This window comes from Theropithecus gelada, chromosome 4 (assembly GCF_003255815.1).
Source record: "Theropithecus gelada isolate Dixy chromosome 4, Tgel_1.0, whole genome shotgun sequence".
Classification (NCBI taxonomy): domain Eukaryota; kingdom Metazoa; phylum Chordata; class Mammalia; order Primates; family Cercopithecidae; genus Theropithecus; species Theropithecus gelada.
The window spans coordinates 113,120,752-113,134,081 of NC_037671.1; the positions used below are offsets into that span (position 1 = coordinate 113,120,752).

Sequence of the window (13,330 nt, forward strand, 5' to 3'; positions counted from 1 at the left end):
GAATTTATAAAATAATTTAGGACAGTTAAGATTTTGGTCTTCCCACTTGAGAAAATAACCTAACTCTGTATTCAGGTCTTATTTTATGGTTTTTGATAAAGTTTTGTAGTATTTCTATAAAGTTCTTATACAACTTTTGTTATAAATATTACCAGTTACTGTTTTGGTTTTACTATTGATTTGAATTATGCCTTTATTTCTCTTATATATTCAAATTCGTTATTGCTAGCATATTAGAAGTATACGATATTTTAAAGCTTAAACTGACATCCCTCTTGAGCTCCCTCTAATACTTATCACTGAATCTCTTGGAATTTTTATGTAAATAACCATATCATTTGTAAATAGTAAACTTTGTGTTTCCTTTTCCAATATTTATTTTTTTCTAATTTTGATGCAGTGGCTGCAAAATTAATAATTTTGAATGTTGGGTATATAGACTTTATTGTTTTCTTCTTATCATTAATAGGAATGCTGTAAAATTAACCATTCTACAAATATTTGTGTACCTAGTATGTGCCAAGCATTTCTACAACAATGAACGAAACAGACAAAAGTGTCTACCTTCATCAAATTTGTTGGCTACTTGGTTAGACAAACAAACAGGTAAAACTTGTAGTATGACTAGTGGTGATACATTATATGGCGATAAGTTAAACAGGAAAAGGTAACAGGCCATACTGGGGATGGGGTGAGGGAGTTCATTTCTAAATAAGACGGTCAGGAAGGTTTCAAGGAGAATGTAACATTTCAGTAAATACTTGAAGGAGTGAAACCCTAAGTGTGGAACAAGTGCAAAGGTCTTGACGCCTAATTGTACCAAGCATGGCTGAGGAGCAGCAAGGAGGCCATTGTGATTGAAGCAGAGAAAAGGAGATACATTCAGGGGAGTAACAAAAAAGCAGACTGTAAGAACTTCACTCCGAATAAGATGGTAAGCCACTGGAAGATTTGGATTAGATTTGAATGGAAGAGTCTTTGCTGAAATTATCTGACTTAGGTTTGAAAGGCTCATACTGGCTGCTGTCTTGAGAACAGAATAAAATGGAATTGTAATAGAAGGAGACAGGAAGTGGTAGAAACAGAAAATGGGTGGGGGATACCAGTTTAGAAATCTTAAATTTGCTGATCTGCTGATGTGACATCCAAATGAAATAGAGGAGTCAAGGATGAGTCCAGGGTTTTTTGGTGTGAATAATGAGAAGGATGAGGCTTTTCATTCACTAAAATTGGGAAAACTGTGGGAAGAACACTTTTTTGGGAAAAGATAATGAGGGCAGATTAGAGCATGTTAAGTTTGAGAAAGCCAAGTGAAGATATTAAGTAGCTGGATATATGCATCCTGAATTCAGGAAAATTATCTTCACTGGGCATGTAAATTTGAGAATTTTGTACAGAAAGCTGGTAGACCCAAAAAAGTCTCAATGAGTTCATCAAAGAAGTGATAGAGAAGAAAGAACACTGTGGCCATTCAAAATTTGGAAGCGAGGAAGATGAAAAGGAAACAAGAAAGTAGACTGCAAAGAAATGATGAGAAAGACAGGTGAGTGTGGTGCCCAGGAGGCGAGAGAAGGAAGTATTTCAAAGAGGGTGGAGTTAAAATAGTCAGTTTGGACTACTATAGACAAAGTGTCATAGTTGGGTAGCTTAAAAACAATGTAAATTTGTTTCTCACAGTTTTGGTGGCTGGGAAGTCCCAGATCAAGGTGGTGGCCTATTTGGTGTCTGGTGAGGGCCTGCTTCCTAGTTGTAGAAGATTGTCTTTCTGTATCCTCACATGGTGGGGAAAAGCAATCCAGTTCTCTGGCCTCTTCTTATAAGGGCCCTAATCCCATTCATGAGCGCTCAACTGTCATGAGCTAATTACCTCCCAAAGGCCCCAGCTTTTAATACCATCACAATGGGGGTTTGGAGTTCAACAAATAGATTTTGGAGGGGCAACTTCAGTCCGTTGTAGTGTAAAATGCTGTTGGCCCAGAAGGAGATGGCAAAATAACTCTGGGACTTAATAATATGGGGACATTGAGATGTCTACAAAATCTGTTTCATTAGAGGGTTAGGGCAGTCCACTCATTTTTGTAATTGATGTAATCTTAAATTTAATTATTGAGTGTATCTATACAGAGAAATGTACTTTTATTTTAGCCAGGTCATTAAGTTCAGCATCCTATTTTACCAATTTCAGTTCTTGTTTCTTACATTCTACTCCTTCCCTCTAATTTTTTCTTCTGACTGAAGTAGGTTCCAGCAAATATTTGAGTAATCTACTCAGTGAGTTTATCAGAAATAATCTTCACTCTTGAATTTTTATTTAGCTGCATATAAAATTGTAGGATGATTATTATTCCTCAGCACTTGGAACACATTACTCCATTGCCCACTGTCTTCAGCATTTAATATTGCTCATGGAAAGTCCACTGTCAATCAAAGTATTACTTGTGTGTGGGTAATTCTTTATCGTCTAGATGTGTTTTTACTATTTTGTGTAGAAGTGTAGATTTATTTTTATTTTTATTCATCCTACTCAGCATGTGGCATACTCCTTTATGTGAGGCTTTGTTCTGTTTTGTTTTCTTCCAATTGTAGGGAGTTCTTGGCCAATTTTCCATAAATATTATGACTTTCCTGACAATCCATTATTTCTCCTCTTATGAAGAAAATCTTGTTGGGTGTATATTGGGACCTTTCAATGTTACTGGTCTACTTATCTCAATTCTCTTTTCATGTTTTAGCTTTTTATCACTCTTTGCTGAATTCTGAGTATATTCCTTGGCACCATCTTTGGGATTGTTTGGGAAAGAGCTGATTATGTGTAAATCTTTTAATAGCTATTTGTGTTTGTTTTTACATTCCCATTATGTCTTTTCTTATTTCATATTTGCCAATTTTGTTTTATAATTTACATTATTTTATTATTTGTTTTTAATTGACAAATAATAATTGTACATATTCATGGGGTACATAATGATGTTCCAGTACATAAAATGTAGAGTGATAAGGTCAGGGTCATTAGCATATTCATCATCTCAAACATTTATCATTACTCTGTTGGGAATTTTTGATATCCTCCTTCCAGCTATTTGAAACTATATATTATTGTTAACTTTAATCATCCTACAGTGATGTAGAACACTAGAACTTATTTCTCCTATCTAGCTGCCATTTTATGTCCCTTAAAAAATGTGTCCATATCCCTCCTTTACTCCTACCCTTCGCAGCCTCTGGTATGCTATGCCCTTCTTTTTACTTCTATGAAATCAGTGTTTTTTAAACTTCTACATATGAGTGAGAATATGTGGTATTTAACTTTCTGTTCCTTGCTTATTTCACTTAATATAATGTCTCCCAGTTCCATCCCTGTTGCTATGAATGACAGGGTATCATTCTTTTTAATGGCTAAATTAGTATTCCATGATGTATATATACCGCATTTTCTTTATTCATTAATCTATTTTTGGACACCTCGGTTTTGGACACCTTGGCTATCGTGAATAGTGCTGCAATAAACCTGGAGGTGCAAGTATCCAAAAGGCATCCAGATTGGAAAAGGGGAAGTCAGATATGTTTTCTAATTTATTGTTCTCCCATTTAAATTGTATTCTTTTCTTTATCACATTGTTTATCTTAAATATATATTTGTTAAACTAATTTTAGGTGATTCTGTTATTACCACTTGATCAGGAATATATTAATCTCCTAATTGTTGGTTGTCTGTTTTCTGGTGTTAATATGGATTTTTGCTTTCAGGTAACACATTGAGTGAGAGATGTATTTCTTACTGTCACTTACTCTTCATAATGTAATGCTTTTCATTTGTTTCCACTAATCCCCTTAAGACCCTTAGTCTTGAAGCAGCTCTTTTATCAGTATCTCAGGATTCCCTGCCATCTGGCAGTGATTTTGGAAAATTCCCTGACGCAGTCACTGAACAAATAAGCTGATTGGCTGAAGTCTAATCTGGATGGCTTTTTCTGCATCCTACCCTTTCTGCAGCTAGGCATTACTGAATAGCAGAAATTATTTTTTCAGTACTTTTTTGTGAATGGCACAATCACAGCCCCTGATTCTATGCAGGCAACCTGGAATCAGACTCCCACTCCTCCTAGGGGAGCATCTGACACCTCACTGGAGTGTGGGACCTTTGCCCGCTTCTGTTTCAGTATCTGAATTGCAGAATGACTGTGGCTTTAGACCCCATTTACCTACCTCTGTGGTTTTCTGCTCTGTTTCTGGTCAAAAAATGTGGTTATCTGGTTTTCAAGAACACAGTATTTTTTAAAGTGTTTATCATTGTATTCAGAACCGAAAATATCATTTTAAAATAATGAGCTCATAATGCCAAAATAACCTGAAGCACTTTATAGTTTTAATAAGTACTGCTCTCAGCCACACATTTGACAATGTATGTGTATGATTTACATACATGACATATTTATGAAAAACATCATTCAGTAGATTGCATTACTTTTTCTAAGAGTTCATGCTAAATCTGATACTACCCTAAGATGAAACTTTTTATTTTAATCCTCAGCACAGTCTTAGATCAGGATTGGTCCTATAAATAGGTAGCAACTCATTTGGCCTTATTTGTAAGATCACAGATAGGACACTCTGTATCCCACTATTTATTTTATCTGCCATAATATATAAATTCCACCAGAGTAATTCCCCTGAATTTGATGACTTTTATTTTCCCCCGAGTCTCTATTAAATAACAATAAATTTGGGCGATGGAGGAAGAGAAGCTAATGCCTTTGCAACACTGACACCTAACAGAAAATAAGGCCCTTTGGTAATGTTATTAAGGTTAGGCCTCTGGAGGATGAGTCAAAAGTGCCAAAAAGGATATTGAGTGTTTCAAAGGAAGTGAGAGAGGGCCAAGAATAAACTTGATCTTCCTCATACTCTTATATAGTTAGAAACCATGCAACAATCATTTATAAAGCTCAGTTTATCTTACTGTAAACATTAGTGGAAAAACGAGTTACATACACCCTCTGTAATCACTGAATGGTGTCCATAAAAAAGGCAGACTTAATCATTCTTGAGTAAAGAAGGAAGTTAAAAATAAATTTTCAAACCTTATCATATTTACTTTACCAACAATCTTGATTACATGGCAACTTTGTTGCTATAATTTTATGCAGCAGATCATGGTAGATGTTCCTCCCCAAAGTTTTTAGTACATTCTTCTAAAAAGTTTTCCTGAGAACTTTTAGTTTGACTTCTCAAGCTTCCTTGTTTTACCTTTTCTTAAATTATCTCCCTCCTCCCTTAGTGAAATGAGCCTTCCTTCAGCATAGGTAACTTATCCTTACTGCTTTTTTCATACCCAATTTTTTTTTTTAATCTCTTTCAGCCAGTTGGGTCCTGAAGTAGCTGAAATGCGAAAAAGGCAGCAGTCCCAAAATGAAGGAACACCTGCTGTGTCTCAAGCGCCTGGAAACCAGAGGCCCAACAACACCTGTTGCTTTTGTTGGTGCTGTTGTTGCAGCTGCTCCTGGTATGTCATGTTACCTGTAGGATGCCACACCCAGGCTTGGCAGGCACTAGCGTGAACAGGCATGCCAAGTCTCAGAACTGTAGAAACTTCTCAACATGTCTTTTTTTGTTCTTTCTTTGCAAGTAGGACTTATTGAAGTCTATCATTGGTTTAATGCAAACACTTCCACAAAGAAAACATATAATATTTTCCCCAAATCTACATTTAAATTGATAATAAGGTAAAAAAAAAAAAAAAAAAAAAAAAGGTGTGTTTTATATCATGTTTTTCTCCATCTATGCTTCTTAAAGATTTGGGTGAAAATAAGATTTTAGTTACATAGGTATTTATCAATAAGCAATGTTCTCCAATGTTACAGTCAAGAACATTAAAATAACATCTAGTAACACTGCATGTAGTATTGAATGTGTGTGTGTGTGTGTGTGTTTAGTTCTCTGCCTCTACTTGATAGGGTGTTGAGCATTCAGCTGCATGACCAGATAACTGTAAGTCAGGGTAACAACCTCTGCCCAGAATTCCTGCCAATAAGGACAGAGGGAAAAGAGTCACTGACTCACAACCACCTATCTAAAAGGTCAGTGGCTGTGCTTGGAATGAAGTCCAACTCAGTTCATTGAAAAATCCTGAAATTAGAGCCAGAGAACCTACTTCCCATTGCAGTGTTATCACTGGCAGGCTCTGGGATATCATGCAAACTCATAATCTCTGTTCTTTGATTTCCTCATTGGCAAAATGATGAAGAATTAGACAAGCTAATTCCCAAGGTGCCGTCTAATGCTAAATGCCCATGACCCAGGGAACTCAGAGAACCTGCTCGAGTTCCAGATTCATAAAGTGCCTAACATTTATGCAGGTGAGATTCTTCAAGGGGATGCTAGACTTTTTGAACCATATATTTTAGAGTCTTTTAAAATCCAGTTTACAAGTGGATCTTCTAGCCCAACAGTGGTCTTCTGGGTCTCCCCAGACTAATTCAGAACCTAAAGAAAGGCCCCTATGTTGGAGTCATCTCTCTGTGTATTATCTCTACAGTTTCCCAACGTATGTTGAGGTGGTTTTTTTTGTTGTTTCTTTTTTTGTTTTTTTAAATGGCAAAACGTTGTATCACTGGGGCCAAAATAGAAGGTAAAGAGGGCTGTACTAGAGTGGTACCTTGGTGATGAACAAGCTCCATCCACTCTAGAAAACTCCAGTTCCAGAAAAACATCAGATATTGCAGTAATCTGGAAAGCTTAACTAGTTTTTATAAATATCAATATTGCTTCCCAGATGATGATTCTTTGTTACAGAAAGTCATACTGTATTAGTCCATTTTTATACTGCTATAAAGAAGTACCCGAGACTGGGTAATTTATAAAGAAAAAGAGGTTTAATGGACTCACAGATCCACAGGGCTGGGGAGGCCTCACAATCATGGCAGAAGGTAAAGGAGGATCAAAGGCACATCTTACATGGTGGCAGGCAAGAGTGCGTGTGCAGGGGAACTGCCCTTTATGAAACCATCAGAACTCATGAGATTTATTCACTGTCATGAGGACAGCATGGGAAAAAACCATCCCCATGATTCAATTACCTCCCACCGCATCCTTCCCATGACAGATGGGATTGTGAGAGCTACAATTCAAATGGGATTTGGGTGGGGATGCAGCCAAATCACATCATATACATAATTAGTTTTATTTCATTCTTAAGCCTTAATAATTTAAGATAGAGGAAGCAGAGTTTGAGATGAAGTAAATATTTCAGTCATAGTTGTGTAATCTTTTTCTGTGTCATGCCTGAAGAGATTATCTAGCTCTGGTCTTAATCTGTGAAGTACCATGTAGTGACTTACTATAGTGGTTCTGAAGTCAGACTGCCGGACTTCAAATCTTATCCTCACCCATCTCTATCTGCATGACCTTCAGCAAGTTAGTTAAATGCCAGTAATAAAAATCCCTGCCTCATAAGGTCATTGTAAAATTAAATGAGATAAAATACATAGCAAGCCGAGAACTGTGTCTGATACATAGTAAGCATTTAATAAGAGTTAGCTCTCTGGGCTATGGAGCACTTCATATTGAAAAATAAAGATCACTTTAAAGAGGAACTGGCTTGAAATAATGCTTTAAAAAAAGATCAGTTTGTAGCTATAACACAAAAATTACCTTGGAAAAGAAAGCTATTTTATTTTAAATTCTGTATAAAACATCACCAATATATTGTTACACAAGGTTGAGGAATAGACTTCTATTGCTCATTTGCACTATACCAGGTTCGTGTAATCAGTATATAATTTTCCTTAGCTGCCAAAACTTATTTCTGAATTGCTTTGAGATTAAAACACCAGAACAGATAGAATACTGAAATTTCTTTGTGCTATATGTATTAGCTGCCATATATTTAGTGAGATTTGCTTTTATCAAGTTTTAAAGGACATATTAAATAACAGAACATTTAACATTAACACATGAGCATGAGATTATTGCAGTACACAGACAATGGGTGAAGAAAAAAACAACTTTTGGAAGCTGCATCAACTCTCTACACCTCTAGAGTGGATCCCCAAACATTGGGTACATTGGCTCCATGCTCTGTTAGCTCTAGACTAGCAATACCCTTGTCAGGAACTGCATTTGTTGTCAATGAACATTGGATGCCTAAGTCTAGGCCGTAAAATGTACAGTCTGTAAATTTATAAGTCCTTCTGTATATGATAAATGATAGATAATTTCTAATAATTATAAACCACTTGATTATTATGTATTTATTTATATTTGAGACAAAATCTGCTCTGTCATGTAGGCTTGATTGCAGTGGCACAATCACAGCTCACTGCAAGCTCCATCTCCTGGGCTCAAATGATCCTCCCTCCTCTGCCTCCCCAGTAGCTGGGACTACAGGTGCATGCACCACACTTGGCTAATTTTTTTTTTTTTTTTTTTTTTTAAGTGGAGTCAGTGTCTTGCTATGTTGCTTGGGCTGGTCTTGAACTCCTGGGCTCAAGCAATCCTCATGCCTCAACCTCTCAAAGTGCTGAGATTTACAGGCATGAGCCACTGTGCCTGGCCACTTAATGTTTTTTAAAAGGATAAAAGTTAAAGTTCCTTGAACTATGGATTTTAATTATGACTATATTGTCTTACTACAAATGAAAATGTCCTTTACCCATATGTTTTTAAACTTCAGGTTTATAAAAGAAAATTTTATAAATTATTTTTGTACTTCAGGTTTATAAAAGAAAATTATAAAAGCTTTTTGGAGTAAAAAGAAAAAGAAATAAATGTTCTTCAGATTTTCCAGGCTAGGTCAAAGGAGCAGAACAAAAAGAAACACTAAAAATGTAATTTAGGGACTAAAAAAAAAAGTTAGAAATCAAAATATGAAGTAACTGTCATTCGTCAATGGGAGCAGTTGTCATGTGGCTGAATTTACTTCCTTTTAAGGAAACAGAGTGGTAGGAAAAATTTCTATATCTAGTAATAAATACAAATACCTCACCCTAAGCATCATGTTATGGGTTTTTTAACAATGTAACATTTTCCTCAAATTTGCACTTCTCATTCATATTTCATTGTCAGCTCTTCTCTCATTTTTAAATTGATTCCTGTCTTTATAACATTACCACCACATTTTTGGAGGGGAGGATACAGAGAGTAAGTACATAACTGCTGAATTGTTCCCCAGTTTCTTTGAAAATTCTAAACTGTTTAGACAGCCTTCATAGTGACTGATCCATTCTCTATCTCTGTCATAGAGGCACTTTCTCCCCCACCACATCAGTCTCTCTCCTTATCTCCCTTTTCTCCTCATAGCCCTTGCAATTAAAGAAGAGAAAACAGGAGGATGAGGTTTAGAACCATTAACATCCTTAAATACGTAAGCAATGGATACCCAAATCCAGGGCGTAAAATGGACAATCTGTAAACATGTAAGACCTTCTACTCATGGGACTAAGCTAGGGTGAAGAGACCATTTTGTCAAGACCATTTGTCTACGGGTTCAATGTTGACACTGACAAGTGGAATGTCTTGTTTCTTCAGATAGTAACCTTCTTCCCTTTTCTTTATAAGAAAGAAATCTTTGAAAGATACTGAAGGCTTCTCTCAAACTGCCTTCAGTCAGGACAGTGTGAAGCAGTGAGGTTGTTCAGATGCTCACATGTGAGATAACACATGTAAAAATGCAGGGCAGACTAGAAACTGCTGTGTGCTTACAAAAAGGAGGGGCATCAAAAATGGCCATAGAGCTTTCAAAGTTTATTATGAGCTTAAAGCTCATTTTCAAATTGTCCTACGAACTCTCTTGCAACATCATTCAGTGGTTGCATTAAAATAACCCATGCTACTTTTTCACATAAAATCTTCAGGTACTAATTCCTCTTTTAATACTGGATGCTTCTGTGAGTGTCCCATCAAGCAAAACAGGGTTCCCTGTGTAAAAATTAGAACTCCAGAGACCTCAGCTACCATCTCTCCAAAATGTTTTCGTTGCCCTCTGCTTGGCACATCATGGTGGTGAGTTGATGGCTGTGGAGAGGAGAATAATGAAATATCACTAGCCATAGCCCTGGCTCCAGCTTGCAGTTACCAAGAGAATGGTTCTGTCTTTAGCTACTTTATAAATTAGACTTAGGTATAAGCTTTCATTTGAAAAAACAACAACAACAACAGCAACAACAAACAATGTTTGGAAAATGTTGTATCTATTTTTACAGGTAAGGAAACTGATGGCTTGCTGATGTCAGTAGACCCATTAGGGATTGAAGTGGAACTGAGATGCAGGCCTCTGAATGTCTAGTCCGTTGTTTGGTTCATTTTAACGGGACACTTCCAAACTTTTCGTTTCCAGGTTTGATATGAGCCATTTCCAAATACGACTCTCCCAGTTGAATTCACAATCTCATGCACTCCTGGGTATTGCCCGTGAGATTTGGCCCACTGCACTGGACTCTTCTCAGGAGAGATTGGTCACAGACTGAATTTAGTAAATTAACTAGCCTTTGGAAAGCTAAAATTGTCTCTCTTTTGGATACATTGGTTCCCAGAGTTTCCAGACCATGGGATGGATCTCACTAAGTAAATGTTAAGTGCTTCATAAATATGCTTTGGACTGTCCCTCCCTCCATTTCTAACAAGTACCATGGCCTCTATAATTCAAAACAGTGCAAAACTAATGTCCTATTTTATCCTCTGATGCTGTCACACTTTAGCTCTCTGCCAAAGGAAATACTAAGGCACATGCTTTAAAAGTCAAAGGATATTTTTTGAAAGGAAAAACAAAAAGCCATGCCTGCACCATGGTAAAGAAACCACACCCTGGAAATAAAACTCCTCACACATGCAAGGTGAATCATTTCATCTGAGGCACCAGGGAATACATGGTCTCCTCTGTGCCTGTCACCCTCGGAGAGCTGATTCATCTCACATGGCAGAATATGTTAATCCTGCAGAGTAACTCACACTGCACAGGATTTCCAGAGTACTTGTAAACAGACCGTCCTACATACCACTTACAAAGAAGCAATACAGAAGTCTCCAGTTTGGAAACTCCATCTGGCCATGGCATGGGTACATGTCCTCAGTGTTTTTATCAGTTATATCAACTTTACACAATCAAAAGATATCTATCAAAATGAACCCAAGTTTCTCAGGCCATATACACAAAACCAGAGTGGACAATAGGACTATAGACTGAATGAGAGTTGATGGTAGAAGGAGCCTCACTCTGGTGAAGAAATCCAGAGTCCCAAGAGGACAGGAGGAAGAAACTGTAGATAAAGAGGTGGCAGGTGCATTTGGTGACAGGGCTGTGCACGGTGAGATCTGCTGACCCCAGATACCCCAGTCAGCTTCAAGGTTCAGACCCAGACAAAAAATCCAAATTTCAACCAAAGCTGACTCACCCTACGTGGCATTGTGGTGAGGACTATCTATGTCTGGATGGGCCAGGAGGTACCAGAGCTTCAGGGATGACGTTGGTCGTGGGCTGGTGCTGTTCATACCCTCTGCCCTAGAAAAGGCTGAACACATGAAAGGTCAGAGTTTGACTCACCAACCCACTGAACCATTTTTTATACGAGTGATACTCCTGTCTGCCTCATGTTTTTGTTTTTTAGGTTAATACCTTCAGTAAAAATTATAGTACATAGATCTTGTATTTGAATTCACAAAGCTCAATATTGGTCATTGCTGCCAGGCATTTTTGTAAACAGGTAACTGAAGTTTCATGCATTAAAATAGCAAAAAATAGGCCAGGCATGGTGACTTATGCCTGTAATCCTAGCCCTTTGGGAGGCCGAGGTGGGTGGATCATGAGGTCAGGAGTTCGAGACCAGCCTGACCAACATGGTGAAATTCCGTCTCTACTAAAAATACAAACATTAGCTGGTGTGGTGGTGTGTCCCTGTAATCCCAGCTACTCAGGAGGCTGAGGCAGGAGAATCGCTTGAACTTGGGAGGCTGAGGCTGCAGTGAGCCAATATCGCGCCACTGCACTCCAGCCTGGGTTACAAAGAGAGACTCTGTCTCCAAAAAAATCAAAAATTAAAAATAAATAAATAAATAAATAATATATATATATATATGTATATGTATATAAATACATTTTGGCTTACATTATTTGGCCAATATTAGTAGGCATTTAACATTTGTTGAATGGGTGATAGATTTGGATTTGCCATTTGAGCCTACTTTATGAAATATAAAAACTTGTGTCACATAAATTCTTTTCAAAAATTACAGGCACATTCTCCCAGGTCACCAGATTTTTTTTATGCACCATTTTTCTTCATGCACCCGTGTGTGTGTGTGTGTGTGTGTGTGTGTGTGTGTGTTTTAAAGGTAGTAGTACTAATTAGTAGTACAGAGGGGCATGAATTTGGGGAGGGAGCACTAAATCTGTTTAGTATTTGTGGGATATAAAATCAAGAAGAACAAAATAGAAGACTAGGGAGATAGGCAATGACAAATAATCAAATATCTTTTACACCTCATTAAGGAGTTTACACCTTTTTAGAGATGGGAAGCAATTGAAGAGTTTTAAGTAAGGAGGGGACAAAGTCCATTTTATATTTTAAGTATTCTCCTGAGGGAATGGAAAATGTTTGGAAGGAAAATACAAAAAGTAAGGGGGATGTTAAGAGACTTTTATAATAGCCTTGGTGAGACATGGTGAGGCCCAACATAAGGAGACAATAAAAGGGATGGAGAGAAGTGCATTTTCAAGAAAAAATTAGGATATACTGCCAAGAATTAGTGATAGACGAGAAAGAGAAGGATGACTCCATATTGCTTGCATGAGTAGCTGGGTTGCTGGTGATCCCATCAAATGAGAGGACATTGCAATAGGAAGTTACTTAGGCCAAGGATACAAAGATGAGTTCAACTTGCTCTGATTGAGGTATCCAAGAGTTAGTTGTATAAATGAATTTGAAGCTTGCAAGGCAAGCATGGATGAAATATGACAATCTGGGACTCATCAGTTGCAAGAGATTAGAATGATTGGCTCTGGTGAGTATTCCAGGGTGAAAAGCAGGGAGCTACAGACAGAAACCTCAGGACGCACCACATTTAAAGAACAATGGAGGAGTGAGAGAGTTGCAAACACAGAACATGGAGAAGAGGTGATGTGAAAAATGACGCAAAATGCAGCAAGGGGGCCAGGCACAGTGGCCCACAACTATAATCCTAGCACTTTGGGAGGACATGGCAGGAGGAAAGCTTGAACCCAGGAGTTCGAGACCAGCCTAGGCAACATAGTGAGTCCCCATCTCTACAAAAAAATTTAAAAATTAGCCGAGTGTGGTAGTACACACCTGTAGTCGTCCCAGCTACTCAGGAGAGTGAT

The 13,330-nt window shown here is 37.5% G+C and overlaps 1 protein-coding gene across 3 annotated transcripts in view; it reads left to right on the plus strand.

The window, feature by feature from the left end:
• Positions 1-13,330, plus strand: part of RGS17 (regulator of G protein signaling 17) — a 119,470-nt gene that overhangs the window by 80,478 nt on the left and 25,662 nt on the right. For 2 of the 3 annotated variants that reach the window (XM_025383249.1, XM_025383248.1), the window contains exon 2: positions 5,360-5,503. In XM_025383249.1, the coding sequence (XP_025239034.1) occupies positions 5,385-5,503 (119 nt within the window). In that variant the 5' untranslated portion in view covers positions 5,360-5,384. Of the gene's footprint in view, positions 1-1,587; positions 1,605-5,359; positions 5,504-13,330 lie in introns of those variants that run through there. The other variant, XM_025383250.1, reaches the window with a different exon arrangement.